A 17794-nucleotide genomic window follows, 5' to 3' on the forward strand; every position below is an offset into this window, starting at 1 on the left:
GCAAAGAGACGGAATTGAACTGGTTGCTGACACTGGGAGATTCAACTTCATTGTTGGACTCAAGCGCTGGGACAAACTGCGATGAATTAAAAACACAAGAGTAGTGGCGTACTGCCCAAGGTTACATTTCCTTATACAAGAATGCATGTTTGGCATTAGGTTATCTTATATACCCTATATGATCAACTTACTGCAGATAATTATTCAGCTGACTCTAAAGTCTACAGAATACAGGTAGACTGCCATCCAACAGGAAGTGGAAATGGCATATAGACAGTAATAGCTAAGGAGACATTTGTGAGAACAACTATGAGTAAAATGAAATTCTAGTCAGTGTAAATACAAATCTCACTACTCATAAATAAGTAACTTTAGGCGTTGACAAACTTGTGATATGGAAATACTCTGTTGCATCTTCTTCTTCTCCCACAAAGTCAAATAATATCTACAAAAGAATCGCATGAAAAAATCTGTTCATTTTCNAAAACTGGAAACACTGCTCAGTATTTGCAGCCTGTGACGTCACAATCATAAAATAGTGGAATCAGGAAATTGACCTGAATGGATTCAGACAGAACAAATCTTCTTGTTCTGGTAATGCCACCGGGGTATTTGAATCTGAGCGGCACACCATGAGCTGCCTCAGGAAAACCAGCCATTCTCAACCGTCTCTCATGTATAATCTATAAAATCAGTGTTGTTTTAGTTTGATCTCTAATATGTCAAAAGACAGTGAAACATGTCTGTTACAGTAGAGCGCCCAGTGTGACATCTTAAAATGTCTTGTCCACAGTCTCAACCATATTGAGTTTACATTCACAATAAGACAACGTAAACAAGAGTGACACTTGAGAGGCTGACTTGTCTTGAGCTTTAAAAATATTTTGGCAACAGTTACATCATTTACAAATGCTCATACCTTTCTGCGTCTGTCCTCAATTTCCAAGGACTGCTTCTGGAAGTCATTCTTTGATCAATATGAAAAACAAGACAATTAAGTCCATTAACTAACATTATGCAATGAGCCATTTAGAGTACATCAAATACTTGTATAAGTCTATAATCAAACGGAAATGCTGGTAAAGTGCTGGTCCTAGGTTTGGTGAAGAGACATGATATAAAAATAAGAGGAAACATTAAAAAAGCCATTCACCTAAAACTACAAAGCTTTGTATGCAGTACCTTTCCTCGATCTGCAAGCAATGACTCCTGGCACTCTTTATCCTGCTGAAAACGTATGGATCGCCATTCGTCTAAGGACTCCTAATAGGTTATAAACAAATGAACTCTTTATTAAACTGAATTTGAGAAATACCAAGTAACTTGAGTTTTAGAGTTTTTCCTGGAGAATCACAAAGGGTACGTTGTTGTGCAAATGCATTGTTTTAGTCCTTAGATTTAATTGGGGAGAAGATTGATCAGAGTACATCAATCTTATTAGAAGTCTAAACAATGCTGGAAAAGCGTTGGTCCTTGTCACAGTTATGTCTGTTTCCCTGTTTAGTTTTCTCCGTTTTTTTACCCTTGGACTATATTTTGCCATTATCCCTTACCTCCACCTCGTTTGTTGCACCCGCACCTGATGATCATTCCCTGGACACTATTTATACCCTGTGTTTTGTCTTGTTCTTGGTTTAGCTTTAATGTCTATATGGTTCTTTTGCGTATGTCTGATTTCTGTTCTGGATTTACCTGCTTTTTGTGGATACCTGGTCTCCCCCGGATTTGTTTTCCCGGACTCTTTATTAAAGTCTGTTTACTGGAACTTTGAGGTGTGCTCTCCTGTTTTTTGACTCAAAGTGTGACAGTCCTAGGTTTGGTAAAGAGACATGGAATTGAAATAAGATAAACCATTTAAAAAACCAGTTACCTAAAATCACAGACTTTGTATGACATACCTTTTCTCGATCGGCAAGCAAATGTATGGATTGCCTAGGACTCCTAATATGTTATAAACAAATGAACTCTTTATTAAACAGCATCTCTCAAATTCAAAGTAACTTGACCGTTGTGTAGTGAATGCAAGTTCAAGACTGTGCAGTACCACTTTTGGAACATAATATAAATATGCATTTTTCTCCAATTCTAATCTATAAAAGTGTAAAATAGTTCACCTGCATCATCTCGTCTTCTTTTAATTCAACAATATGTGATGTTGCAGCATCTGTGGATGACTGATCTATGTCTAATTTAGCTGGATCAGAAGTGTGACAAATGCTAGTTGATGCTTTGCTGTTCTCACTTTGCACACCTTTAGACACAGCAATGAATATTCAGAGTCAAAACTAGATCATACATAATTATGTAGATTAATAACAGGCAAACGGCTCAAGGGAAAATAACTGCATATCTTACTAGATAAATAAACAGTTAAAACTCACACAATATTGTAATGTAATAGAGATGATTATTTTCCTAACACAGGCTTTGCTAATGAGGACCGCATTATCCAAAATGTACTGACTGATAACAGTATGTGATTTTAAACTGTGCGTGAATGGAATTGGATGGTGTTGTGATGAAAGCATGAATCGCTTCGTCTAGTGAGCGTTTAGAAAGAAATGGCTTAACTTTGGCGAGGGAGCGATAGAAAAAACCTGAGCTAACAACTGAGCTAATGTGCTTGTCGAACTTCAGACAATTATCAAATATCACGCCCAAGTTACGAACTTGTAGTGAGGTGAATGTGGACAGAGGGTCTAGGTTTACTTGGTTTGGTTGCGTATGTTCCGAAGAACCAAACACGATAATTTCCGTTTTGTTTGAGTTTAGCAGAAGAAAGTTGCAGGCAAGCAATGATTGTACCTCTTCGAGACATTCTATAAGGGTATCGACGACAGAGCTCTTAGAATTTCTGGTCATGGGGAGATAGATTTGCAGGTCGTCTGCATAGCAGTGGAATGACACACCGTGTTTCCTAAAAATGGCACCCAACGGTAGTAGTAGATATAGAGAGAAAAGAACCGGGGATAGAACTGAGCCCCGCTGAACCCCACAGGTGAGCTTTCTAGGGAAAGAAACATAGTCTTCAATTTTTACTGCAAAGCTTTTATTTGTTAAGAATGATCTAAACCAATATAAAACAGTCGTATCAAGTGAAGGCTTCTTGAGTACAGGAATGACCATAGCCACTTTTAAGCTACTTGGAATTTCGGCAGATTCCAGGCATTTATTTATCAACGAGACTAGATCGGAACCCACTGTGTCAAATAGTTGTTTGAGATAGCAAGGCTGCAGGATGTCTAATCGGCAAGAAGTTGTCTTTAACTTGATACGCACTTCCTTGACTGATTGTGAAGAGACAGGGTAAAAGTAGACCACAATACTGGAGCGTTGGTAGATCTTAATTTTACATGGTCAGTAGCTGGCTGTTAGATTTACGACTTTCTCGCTAAACTAATTGGAAAAAACTTCACATAGTGAGGTAGAGGAATGCTGAAAATGAGTGCTAGGTGGATTCAATGCTAAGTTTATGGTGGAGAACAGAATTTTGCGGGTGTGATGATGTTTTTCAATCAGTGAGGTAAAATAAGTGGCCTTGGCTTTTTTAGCCGCACTCTGATATATGGACAGGCAGGTTGTAAACATATCAAAGGAGATTTGCAATTTATCATGTTTCCATTTTCTTTCAGCTTTTCTACATGATGGTCTCAGGGAGCGGATATTTTGATTTACCCAAGGTATAACTCTGGCTTTGGGCTTAATAAGTTTGCAGGGGGCACATGTATCCAAAATATCAGTCATAAGAGAGTTTAAGTGATCTTCCGCATTTTGGTCAGATAAAGACAATGCGAGTTGTAGAGTAGTGTTCTTTCCATCATAAAGGAAAGTTCTTTAAACTCTTCGCAGAAATGTGGAAAATAGACCCGAGATAGCCTGTTTGTAAGAGGTTTGGTCAGGAGAATCTCTGGGAGGCACATTTGAAACATGATGGGGAAATGGTCAGAGATTAGTGATTTCACCACCACAACATCAGTTATATCTAGGCCATAGGACAATATTAAGTCGAGGGTATGGCCTAATATGTGTGTAGGGCTCTGAACCCATTGCTGCAGGTTAAAAGAGTCAATATTGTTTAGGAAGTCTGTAGGTAGCTGTTTCGAGGGACTACAGATGTGCACATTACCTAATAAAACAAAAGAATCATATGCCTGATGTTCCATGCATAGGTTCAGCTCTACATTTTTAACTGGCAATATCCCTTAAAATCTTTTTTATGTCGGTATTAGCCATTTTAAGACAAACACACTGCATCGATCTTGCTGGTACCAGAGTTCAACGGTTCTGCAGCTCCTCTAGCCAATCAGAGAGCTTGTTACATTGGTCTCGTCATAGCTAATTCGCATTGTTTAACCTCGTTTAAAGGTCCAGTCAGTGAAATCTAGCGGCAACGTTGCGAATTGCAACCAACCGTTCACTCCACCCCTCCCTTTCGAAACACTACGACGGCTGACAGAACATGTCGAATTACATGCAAGCTCATTCTAAGGTAATGAAAACAACGCTTCACAGTGTAAGCTCTTTATACACCTCTGAAGGCATAGCTATGTATAGTATATTGCATTTCTAGCAATAGATCATCCCAAAAATTACACATTGGACCTTCAAGCAATGCAAGGCCCCAAAGTGTCAGGGAAATGCTAAACAGAGAGGCTAAAATGAAAAGCTAAATGACTGAGCTAATCGAATAGCAAATCGTAAAAGGAAAAGCAGCGGGGAAATGTAAATGGGAAATGGAATCGTCTTTTCAATGCCCGACTAAAACCCGTATTCGTAGTTGAGTTTGTAAATCCAATTATTTATTCACGTTTTTAAATCACATTTTCAAATCCAGATTGAAATTCCACTATTTATTTAGGAATTCATTAATGCGCTTTAAAATTATGTACTTTATTGTTTTATGTTGTTTTTGTAAAATCCCCTTTTTAATTTATGAGTATTTATTGATGGATTCATATTTCATTTATAAATTAATTTTATAATCACACTTTTTATTGCAGATTAAATGATTAAATAATGAACTACTTTGTAATTTAGCCTATTTATTTTTAAATAAATGACATAAACATTCCTGAGTGACAAAATCAATTTCACATTCATCATATAACACAAGAAGCAGAAACTGATGTGCGTGCGTGTTACTCCCAGGTGACCCGTCAACTTCCAATGAGCTTTTCCATCCGCAGCAAATTCCATGAGGACAGGGTGCGCAGACCCTCATCAAATCAACACCATTCATTTAAAGTCAGGTGACTGTAAACCCCTGAAAATGACAACTGGTGTAAATTGTTATTGTTTTGTTTATATATCTTATTTTTTCATTTAGTAATGTCCTTCAGAAGCTATACAAATACATATATGTTTCTCAGGAAATAAAATATAAAAAATTGACACCAAAAATCATTTTCAGAGGTTTAGAAATTCTGTTATGTTAACATTTCTTTCGTGAAATAACTTGTTCAGAGCAGGACTAAATAAAAAAAACTTAATTTAATAAAAAATCCCAAATTTTCAGCATTTTCCAGATTCTGCAAGGGGTATGTACACCTTTGACTTCAACTGTACATCATTAAATATGCAAAACAACAGCCAATAGAAAGTCACCAACAAAAGATCCTTCAACATTTTTGTTTGCTAAACGTTATGTTAATAATAATTTAAAACAAACCATTTGTTTGTTATACGATGGACAGCACACATCAATCATATAAGATATTTCTGCAGTAATGTGGGTTTAAACACAATTTCTTTACGGAGCTGTGTGTGTTCTGGGGGGGGTTGTGTATCGATTCAATGGATGTAATGCGGCGGTTTAAGAAAGATTCATATTTGACAACGACTACTTCAAGTTACACCAACACAACAATAGTGGAGAAGTTTGGAGACATTATTGAGACTGTAAGAGACGGAAACGGACATAATTTGGGGCCAAAATATCATTTTAAGCCATTCTAAGACAGACAGAACATAGCTTCAGATGTTCAGAAGCTAAAACGGTCATAATTTTGTTTTTTAGAAGCTGAATTATTCTTTGTGTATAATTAAAGAAATATTTTTCCCCAAAGAAATAGTAATTCAGGTTTGAAACAACATGAGGGTAAGAAAATGTAAATATGCCGAATTTTCTTTTTCGGGCAACCGATCGCCAATTTATTAGTATTGTCATTAACTTTTTTATTTGCATACTGTTAAAATTCTTAGAAGAATCAAAAACTGCCAGTAGGTGGCGGTAAATGTCATCAATTCACTGAGTTCGTTCAGGAAGGCAGTAAATGACTCTTCATGAATGAGCCACTGATTTTAGAAATTGTTTGGTGTGACGTCATTAACCCAGTCTGTGCCGCCACCCAGTGGATGAATGCGGTACTACCTGGAAGGTTAATTAACCCCATTTCTTCACGAAATGCTGACCTAGAACAAATACAGGGATATATCTAGTCAGTTAAATATTAGATTGCAAAAAATAACACAAAACTGACCATTGTCAGCAAAACAATATTTTTTTAAATAACAAGTAAATAACAGTTTTAAACTGTGGTGAAATTTACCTGAATATATGTGATGACTTAAGCTTTATTTCATGTTTTATTCATAATACAGTTTTGCACTATTACTCTTTTAATATATAAACATATGTTTTGTGCCTGCTATCATATGTTATCTGTCTCCTGTGCTTTGATGTTATTTATTAAATATATTTCACATATATACAGCAAGTATATATTACTTATAAATCATACGCTATGCTCTAGGAAAGCACAAAAAATGCCAATAGATTATGACAGTATTAGGACAATATTAGCTCCCAAAACAACTTTTTTTTACGTAGCCTATGTACTACAAATACTGCTGAATGCAAATGATCTATTCACAAGTTAGAGTTTTCCATACTATTTTCCATAGAGTTTTCCCTCTCATAGTTTGCAGGTTTTAAGTCTATAGCCAACAATACCCCTTCAGATTCTCTCTTTCACACGCACGCACGCACGCACGCACGCACGCACACACGCACGCACACACACACACACAATTCAGCTTCCATGAAATAACACTCATAAATGGCAGATTATAAAAAGGAAGTGAGATGCAACTCATTTGTAAACAAAATGTCTTGCTTTTAATAAGGTGACACATTTGCAAAACATTCTGCACTTCTAGGCAAACTTGTGACATTGAGTATTCTAACTGCATTGTAAAAAGATTGGTTGTTGTTGCTATTGGTCCGTACAGCTCGACTGCATTCTGTCATTGACCGCTGGTAATGCGTTGTGACATTGGACCCCAGTGTACATAGACTATTACTGAAAGCAACCCTGTACTTGTAGTTATTGGTGCTACAAAACCAAGCGTAAAATGGTTTAATTTATGCAGTACGGTGACAGTTTTTTATTCTGACATTTTCTTTCAAAACATTATTCAGATTTCATGCACTGATATGTGGCAATCTTTTATAATATCTGCAATGAATCGAAATCCACTTGAGTCACCTTTGACAGAGTGACCCTTAAAGCAATCTAGCATGTCAACATCTAGTGGTATTGGGTAAAAGAGCTGCTTGCTGTTAAGTAAAAAACATGTATCCGCCCAGCAACCACAGGAAGTCTTTCTTTCACAGTGCTGTGCAACGGAAGCATACTTCTGTCTACATATACACATGCTTATACACTTACAGTAACAGAGCCACCAGAGATAAACCTGCAGCTCCCAGGCCCGGAAAAGATCATCCACGTATTGTCCAACAGAGTCAGACATCATGATCAAGCGTAAACTGAGTGAGTATATTCGAATGAGGAATTCCGCCATATAGCAGCGAGTAAATCAATGAGCTTCCTACTGTGGTCACACTTTTTGGTCGGTTGGGTCATTCTATGGAAACAGGTAGCTTTTGTTAAGCACAGTTTCAGGGTAGTTCGTGTCTACATTTTGGTAAATAATTTAAACATTCTGTCAGATATTTGTTTTTATAAAGTTTACCCATGTACACACTATGTTAAAGTATACATTTGATTAATGTTGGGACATACTGTAATCACTGTTTCAGAGCGGTAACAGGGTTGACAGTTCAAAATTTGGATTAAACATTAAAAGCCATGTGTTCAAGTTTGTGAAACTACAATAATTTAATGGTGTGTCACTTCAAATGATTATTTGTTTATTATGCAAAATCATAACAATGTTGACATTTTGAAATTGACCCCTACTGACAAACAGTTAAACAGAAGATGAAGAGATAAAAGAGACATTAAGTTGTCGCTATATTCACTTGATAAAGGGGTCATATGACACGGCTAAAACGAATATTATTGTTTGTTTTAATGTAATGCAATGTGTAAACATGATTTAAGGTCCAAAACCATTGTATTTTCCTCATACCGTGCATGTTTGTATCTCCTCTCGCCTCTCTGACACGCACAGATTTTTTACAAAGCTCATGGCTCTGAAAAGCGAGGTGTGCTATGATTGGCCAGTTAACCAGTGCGTAGTGATTGGTCGAATACTGCAAACGTGTGACGGAAATGTAACGCTTCTTACTATATTTGGAACATCAGGTTCCAAAGCAATTGTACTGACAGGTATGCCCACCTTACTTGCGTATACATTTGGGCGGTCTTAGTCAAATCATACCACGAACTGACGTAGATTTGTGGGGGTGTGGTTACACGAGGTGTTTCAGGCAGGTCTGGGTGAGCATTCGCTTTTAGATAGAATGCATCTTTTGTTCGGACACTTAAAGTTTTGCAATTTTACGTGTCTAATACATGCATGGGCAACTTATAACACACCAAAGACACAGAAAAACACGTTCTCCCCATATGACCCCTTTAAAATATATTGTCATTATGCGATTTTATGACTATAAAATGAAACTTTTTTATTTTCAATTTAAAACGTTTTAAGTTTTGCATTTTTAATAGTGTGCAGGAGTTTTTCTTTTTTTATTGATTTTTGACGTTTTCCTACGCATCTATTGCTATGCAGGTTTTTTACGGAAAATGAGTGCAAAATGAGCTTTTATTCTCATGTATATTTTCATTCAGTTTATAAAAATGAGCCTATTTGCTAATATAGCAGAAAGACACTGCAGAGGCAGGCACAGGACAATGAACAAATGTACTGTATATGAGGAACATAAATCGCACCCATTTTCCATTTTGTCTAATGACCTGGTTAAGCAAGACTGTTAACATCAAAATGTCCTATTCAAGGCACTTGTCCCATTAAAAACTATTAAGGATGTTAAAAAGAGCAGTGATGTTATTGTTGACATTATTGATTTTTATAATGGCCGTAAAGGCTAAAGTGCCTCCTTCATGAAGTCTAGTGTTGAAAATACCAGGCCACTAGTAATTTGTTACAGATTGTTGTCTTACCTCAAGTGTCATTAGTCAAACACAGTATCACAGAGTTGTGATATGTGATATGATATGGAAAGAGGTCAGTTGCATTTGGGAATTTTGTTGCACAAAGCAAATGAATGTTATTCAGAATGGATCAATATGGGGTGAATTGAACACCGACCGGACAAAAACATGCTCATGATAAAAAATTGAAGTGTAGTATAAATCAAATCAAATCAAATCGAACCAGGAGGTTTATCATACAGGCATTATTGTATTGAGTGTATTATTGTATTATTGTATTGTATAATACTCTTGAGCTAGTATGAATATAAGCATACAGGGTTATGACAAATAGCTCACAAAGCAATGTCCCAAAAGTATGTCCATGAAACAAGTCACACACCATATTTTTATATAGTGAAGAATCATTCTTCAGTTGTGCAGGAGAAATAAAATATGAGTAAAAATAAAACACATACAGTAAGTAAGAATGGTATCTTCTGCTTACCAATTTTAGAAGACTTCCTCTTAATATGTGCTATTATTGCACTTATCTTTGTTATTCTTTTAAACAGCACACCCAGAAAAACTTTTAAGAACTATCTCATTCTCTATTTTTATATTAAATAATGCAGGCCTTGTAGAGACATTAAAATAATGCACAGTATCTTCATTCCCCCCCACCTTTAGAATTATTGCTTGATATCCTCACATACGAGCCAGATGTGAAGCTGAGAAGTTCAACTTGGTCTTTTTAGGGCTAGTGATTTTTTTCCCACAGACAAGGTCATGGCTTATATATTTATTCAAGAGACTGCTTGTTTTCTTCTCATGTTAAAAGAACTCTTGGAATGACATGGTATATATTTAGCGCATATTTAGTATATTCTGTTCACGCCTCATTCCTCCCAGTGTTCAGACCGAATTTACACCCTTGTTTGGCCCCATTGGGTTCACAGTTAACGGCATAAGTCCTTTAGAAGCTGTTGAGTAGTTTAGACATGCAGATAACTACTTTGAGTACACACAGTACAATATGCTTATTTCTTTCTCAGGCTTCAAGTGGTTTGGTAGTCTCGCCAACCTTCGGCGGAAATCAGATTCCCAAAAGGATGAACCTGCGACCAAAGGGGTGACGGAGGACGATATGGGCATCCATCCACGGAGCTCCAGCTATGCCAACTCCAGTGAAATGTACACGCACATGGGCACCATGCCACGTCATCCCAAAAAGGAAAAAAGTTCGAAGAAGAGCAAGTCTAAGGACAAGACTAACCTGAGCCGGAATCCGAGCATGAGACCCATACGAGACCACGTGGTTGAATCCCCTCTTCTCAGCGTACTCTCTGGAAAGGGTCTTGAAGTTCTGGATGAGCCCACCATGGAAGGCAAGCCAGCTATAGAGACAAAAGATGCTCACATCCAAAATCGCGACCTTCCTTCTCTACCAACTTTGGATGGACTGTCGAACGAGCAGGTGACAGGAGATAAGGAACCGATGATTGACTCCTCACAGTCAGATTCACTTCCAGAGCCTTCAGGCGATAGACCACCAGGTGTATGTCTGACCAAAGAGTCGAAAATTCAACCAGTTCTGCCCATAAAGAGACATAAAGAAGACATCTCCATGAAGGACACTGTGGCGCTCCAGTCTGAGAGTACATCAGTTCATTTGCCTCTTAAGATCAACAACCTTGAGAAGAAACCAATAGGCAAAGATGCTAATATAGGATCAGGGTGTAAAGACAACAGTCAAGAGCCTTACAGGTAAGAATGAGCTGCATTTATTGTTAAAAGAGGAAAGATCTTCACTGTTTTATGTGAAACTATACTTCTGATTAAATAATGAAACAAAACATTCTAGAAGTAATGTAGGACAGGACTTCATTTTATCTACAGTTTATATACAGTATCAAGAGCTGGAACTGATAGGATTGTGTGTTTTTACTTGGAATAATGTGCACTAAATAAAAAAGGACATGTACTGTTTGTAAGAAGGTAAACAGGGTTGACTTTAAACATACAGATTCCATTTAAAACCAAAAATTATGGACATGTAACAGAGTTTCAAACTTGATGCCATTTCAGAGCCTTTTTTATTCTCAGCAATTCATTTCTTTTAAAAACTATCGGTGCATTTAATGTGTGTAACAATTTTTAACCTCTAAACATAGTGTACAAACCTTAACTAATTGATTTCTTTTCAGTTTTACTTAATTAAATTACGTTTTTTGAACAAACTATTTTAATACAAAAAATATGGTGAAATATGGTTCTGCAGATGCCATTTATTCTCAAACATGTATTTTAACTCTTGTATTAAAAACATAACAATAGTATATAAATCCAAGAGCACAATAAGTTAATGCAGTTGTAAATCACAAATAATTATACATTAACAAATTCAGTCAAAGTCACTCAATGTTAATTGAAATATGAAGGTAGCTGTGTTTGCAAAATTAATGTTAAGAAAAAATCAGCAGCATATTTTTTGTGTGTTAAAACATATCTTATGGCAAAACTATTCCTCTTATGTAGATGCCATATTAGCCACTGATGGTGGGTAAGATTTTATTTAGCAAATCAAGCTTTAATACAGTTTAAATATTCACCAAATATATGAACTTATATTAGCAGAGCTTTTTTTCTGCCTTCACAACACTGCATAGTTGAACCTTGCTTTAATGAAAGCCAGTCTTGATTTGTTATGTTCAAAAAGCTGAAATATGCAGTATAGGCGTTTTAGTTTAGTGTTTAGAATTCACTATTGCTTATATTGCTCACTTTGCTTTATGAAGTCTCCATGTAAACCACTGCTAGAGACAACATTTGAAGAATAACAACCCCAAAGTTTCTCTCCAAGTATCAAACACAGTCACATAGTCCACTGTAAAAGGCTGAAATTGTTCCTCACAAATCTTCACATTGTCCAAGTGCTTTTCACCTCTCAGTTATATCTTTCTAATGCTGTGCTCCTCATCACTTTTTTAATGAGTCATAATAAAACTAGTTGCACTTCCTGTTTCTGGTTTAAGCAGTCTTTCATGTGGTGTGTGAGAGGGAGCAACACACAAATCACTTCCTTTAGACATTCAGCTAAAGTTGAAGGTTTCTTGTGGAGTTTTACGAAGCATCTTGTGAGGTCAAAAGAAAAAACAGGAATAGAAAAAAAGGAAGCAAAAAACTTATGTTGATAAGCATTGGTCAAATTTTCTGTCTCTTTTGACAGGCAGCTGGACACCGCAGACAGTCAAGGAGAATATGTAGAGGTGAGCTGTGTGCCTTCTTTTTTCTTTCTCTCTTTTCTTTTTTTTCTGGTGGAATTCTATATTTCTCAGTTGCGTTTTATTCTAGGACAAGGGTTCTCAAACTTTTTGACTCCAAGGCCCACACTGTATTACACAATATTCAAAGCATTCTTGAAATTGCTGATTTGGTGCAAGTGAATTTATGTCCTCAGCAAGGCCTTATTAGCTCTGTCATAAAGATTTTCCATTTTACAGTTTATGTGTTACTTTTTGCTAACACTAGATGGAGCTTTCGCTATTTTAAATTCCTATCTGTAAGAGAAACGGTGAGGTGTGCCATGTGTTGTCCAGCCGCCCATCCAGCCGGCGCCATGTGTTGTCCAGCCGCCCATCCAGCCGGCGCCATGTGTTGTCCAGCCGCCCATCCAGCCGGCGCCATGTGTTGTCCAGCCGCCCATCCAGCCGGCGCCATGTGTTGTCCAGCCGCCCATCCAGCCGGCGCCATGTGTTGTCCAGCCGCCCATCCAGCCGGCGCCATGTGTTGTCCAGCCGCCCATCCAGCCGGCGCCATGTGTTGTCCAGCCGCCCATCCAGCCGGAGCCATGTGTTGTCCAGCCGCCCATCCAGCCGGAGCCATGTGTTGTCCAGCCGCCCATCCAGCCGGCGCCATGTGTTCAGTCGGCCATCCAGCCGGTGCCATGTGTCGTTCAGCCGGCATTCCAGCCGGTGTCACGTACTGTCCAGCTGGCCGTCGAGCCGGCGTCATGTCCTGTCCAGCCGGCCGTCGAGCCGGCGCCATGTCCTGTCCAGCCGGCCATCCAGCCGGCACCATGTCCAGTCCAGCTGGCCATCCAGCCGGTGCCATGTGTTGTCCAGCCGGCCATCCAGCCGGTGCCATGTGTCGTTCAGCCGGCATTCCAGCCGGTGTCACGTACTGTCCAGCCGGCCTTCCAGCCGGCGCCATGTGTCCCCAGGACTTCCCCCACTAAGTCCCGCAGAACTCCGCGCATTCAGGGACTCAGACTGTTCCCCCTGGTGGCATCCTATATGGACCTCCCCCCATGAACTCTGTTGATCCAACCCCTTGTTGACAATAACATGCATTCTCTCCGGTGTCTCGTCATTGGCCCCGCCCCTCTCGTTTCCTGTATTACATGTTCCCCTGTAGTTTAGTTAGTTGCCTCGTCTGTTTTATCCCCCCTCGAGGGTGTTTTGCTTTGTGTTTTGTGTTAATAAACCTGTGTTTCCGTCTACCGCTGTCTGCACCTGGGTCCTCATTCACGAATCATGACAGTTCTAAACGAGATCTACTTGGAAACATAGCAGGTCTTTTTGGCTCAGTTAACTCCATAGTCATCGAATATAAAATAACCAAACAATCACAATTTTCAACATGGTTGGTGAACCAGGTGGCCACTGGTTTTCAACATATCACCAACAGCAATGAAAATATCATAAAAGCGGTTAGATCGGAAGTGCAAGCGCTTCTAGCGATCAGCCACACACTATTCAATCAGACCCGTACCATCGAATGTGACTTAGCCTGCAGATCATATGCACAAGATTTGTTTACTGCTACTAGACAAGACATTTTAGACCTACGTTTACAGAAGACACCTAGGCATATTCTAAATGATCTCATTGAGATTTTAGACTTTAGGCTTACCTCAGAAAAAATGATTGATTGAAAAGATGAACTATTATCCACTATTTGATGTATACAGGAGACGAATGCACAGGCTGCCTTGGATTTTTTGCCACTTTTCCTCTAATCCACCCAGACCAAGTTTTTCTAAATTCCACTACTATACGCTCTATTGGCGTGGTGGTGAAGAATCAGGTAATTAAATGGGATCACCTTACGGGATACATGACCTTAAAGGGAAATGAGACCTTGTTTACCAGTCGCACATGTTGCCACGAGACACACAATTACGTTATATGTACATGTAACACCTTGCAATGCTTTCTCTCCTAATGACACCAAACTCATAAATGTTCAGTCATTGCATGGGTATTCTGATGCTATCCAGGTATTGCATACCCAGTGGTGCGTTGTCAGTGAGATGAATTATTTTACCTATGGAGGACTGACCTGCTTGGCTAACCATTCCTTTTGTGTAGAAATAACAGAGGATTTTTCAATGGGCCAGATCAACATCCTACGAAGAATGCCACTGGACATAGAGACTTCACCATGGTGGGATGACACCTTCTATGAACAAAGTACCCAAGCCGTGGCTGACACAATGGACCTGGTGCAAAGAATGGTCCAACAGACTGAATACCACCTTAACCAAGCACAGGTAGAAACAAACCTGGCACGAAAGACTGTACAAATTCTATCCAGTTCATCTACTCTTTCAGCACTCTACACATACACCTGGTGGGACTGGATGTTCAGGGGATGCGTCATTGGCAGTGCCCTCATCTTCATTTTTACTTTGTTCCAATGCTGCTACTTCAGACACCTCATCAGGGATACTCGAGAATCAACACAAGCCGCTCTTGCTCTAAATCCACTACAGCTACCTATATTCAAGAGACCATTAAAAAAAAAATTCACATCTGTGACCCCGCAGGGACCCCACTCAACTCGCCCATGGGGCCAAGGGGGGAAACTGTAAGGTCGGAGCCAAGATGTCCCGACCAGAGACATTATTCTTCTCCTGAGAAACAAAGAACATTTCTAAGCACCTAGGCCAAAAGGGCGCCCCTGCCTGAAAGAACAATGCACCGATTCCAAGCACAGTGGGGAACCTAGGCCAAAAGGGCGCCCCTTCCTGAAAGAACAATGCACCGATTCCAAGCACAGTGGGGAACCTAGGCCAAAAGGGCGCCTCTTCCTGAAAGAACAATGCACCGATTCCTGATCAAAGATCATCTTCTCGGGAAAAGGACAGCGAGCATCTCTCAGTACAGTGGGAGACCTGAGCCAAAAGGACACCTTTCTTTGAGAAACAACGGACTCCCTACTGAGCTAACATCTACATTTCAAATGACGCATACAAGCGAATCACAGATGCAGACCTCACCCAGCACCCCCAACTGTTCCTTTCCTCCCCTCTCACTCAACGCAGGACACCCAAAAGCTCTAAGAACCGTACACAAGAAAAGAACACGGTACATACACAAAAAACATACACATGTGTGGTATCATCCAAAAGGTCTCAGTGTCATGGTTCTGCCCCACCTTGTCTTGCTTCTCTTGACCTAGTGGCAGAACCATGATAGAACCTCTTGTTTTATGTGGAGAGTGACGTTTTGTCCCTGTTGGTCTTCCACTCTCCGGTGTGGCGTCTCTTTTCCCGCCCTTTCATCTACTCGTTATTGTTTGTTAATTAGTTCATGTCCTGCACCTGTCCCCTCTTGATTTATCACCTTTATAATGCCCTTGTGTCTTCTGTCTCGTGCTGGTTCATTGTACTGTGTCGTGTTTGTGTAATGTGGTGAGTTCCTGTCTTTGAGTTACTTTAGTTTATTTTATTTTGTAGTTGTGATGTGGTTTAGTCTAGTCCTGTTAGTTTAGTTAGTCTTGTTCCTGTTTCCAAGTTTGTTACTTTACCCCCACGTGGGTCTTTGTTTTGTTGCTTATTATTTATTAAAGTTTGTGTTAACCCCTTACCCGCTGTCTGCACTTGGGTCCTCTGTCCTTGTCTCCGTGTCCTCACCACCCACGTTCATGACACTCAGTGCAACTGGTACAATGGTCTCACTCCCATAAAAAACAGAATGTAATGACAAGTTTTGTAAGAACTTAGCAAACTTCCCTCAGTGCTGGAACATTTCTCACACATTTGGTAACTTTCACCAATCACCTACTGTATGCAGATTAAGTACAGCCCCAGGGATCCTGCTCCGGTTCCTGTCTGCATCGCTGCCAGCGGTTTGTTTGTATCCCCACACTTCGCTCTAATATTAGTGTATTTTATTATCGTTACTTATCATTGTCGTTGCTAACTTATCCTGATATCTCAATAACCCTGCTTTTGTTATTTACTTGAAGATTCTTAACCAAAAGTGATAATTAACTTAACGCCGTTAGCATAGCAATAGCGTGTTAGCTTGCTTTCTGTTTAAACTGTGGAATATCATCTTGCCTCTGGTTTGTCTTGTTTGCTAACTGTTTCTCTTTTTAAGCGAGTATACTACTATTCAACGAGCAACCTTGGTAAGTTGGAATTGCACTTCAAAGCCGGTGAGTTATGGCTTCTATTATTGTTACTTGCACCTCATGTCATATGTTTAGCTTAGCCTTCTCTGTCAGCTGCGACGGTTTTATATGCGATAATTGCAGGGAAATAGTTAGGCTGACAGAGAAGATCTTAGAATTAGAGTCTCGCATCCAATCTTTATCTGAGGATAGTAAGAGTGTAACGACCATAGAAAACACTTTGGATGTCGAGCAACATTAGCGCACACAGCTTGGTTCCGGTTGAATATCTTCCACAGCTGGGAAACTTAGTGACTGTGAGACGGCATAGTCGCAGGACAAAACATCACTCAACCGTTCCGATTACAGTCTCGAACAGGTTTGCCCCGCTCAGTGACGCACCGACTGAGAAACCTGCTGAAAGTGCCCTAGTTATCGGTGATTCTATTGTTCAGAACGTTAACATAGAGGCACCAGCCACCATAGTCAAATGTTTACCGGGAGCCAGAGCGCCTGATATCAAGTCAAATTTAAATGTGCTGGCTAAGGCTAATCGTAAATTCAGTAAGATTGTCATTCACGTCGGCACAAATGATGTTCGACTCCGTCAATCGGAGATCACAAAAGATAACATTAAAGAGGTGTGTGAGCTCGCAAGCATGATGTCAGACACTGTAATATTTTCTGGCCCCCTCACTGCTTATCGTGGTGATGAGATTTATAGCAGATTACCATCACTAAATGGCTGGTTGTCTGAGTGGTGCCTGCAGAATGATATAGTTTTTATAAATAACTGGAAGAGTTTTGAGGGCAGACCTGACCTGTTGAAACGAGATGGTCTCCATCCCTCCTGGGCTGGGACTTCCATCCTGTCTAGAAATATGGCAAAAAGTCTTAATGCTAATGCTAAAACTTGACTCGCTGGGGCCCAGGTCAGGGAGCAGACAGTATGGCTTAACCAACTGTCTGCTTGCCGTCTCACGTCGCAGAATACACAAAATGTACAACATGTAGTAATCCGTTCTCCCAAACATCACAAAATAGAGACTGTG

At 39.5% G+C, this 17794-nt stretch overlaps 1 protein-coding gene across 1 annotated transcript in view; it reads left to right on the forward strand.

The window, feature by feature from the left end:
- Positions 1 to 7577: 7577 nt before the first annotated feature.
- Positions 7578 to 17794, forward strand: part of sh2d3ca (SH2 domain containing 3Ca) — a 61526-nt gene continuing 51309 nt past the window's right edge. The window contains exons 1-3 of the mRNA XM_057321112.1: positions 7578 to 7772; positions 10397 to 11108; positions 12571 to 12610. Of these exons, the coding sequence (XP_057177095.1) occupies positions 7754 to 7772; positions 10397 to 11108; positions 12571 to 12610 (771 nt within the window). The 5' untranslated portion in view covers positions 7578 to 7753. The remainder of the gene's footprint in view (positions 7773 to 10396; positions 11109 to 12570; positions 12611 to 17794) is intronic.

The sequence above is a fragment of the Triplophysa rosa genome, linkage group LG22 (genome assembly GCF_024868665.1).
Source record: "Triplophysa rosa linkage group LG22, Trosa_1v2, whole genome shotgun sequence".
Classification (NCBI taxonomy): Eukaryota; Metazoa; Chordata; class Actinopteri; order Cypriniformes; family Nemacheilidae; genus Triplophysa; species Triplophysa rosa.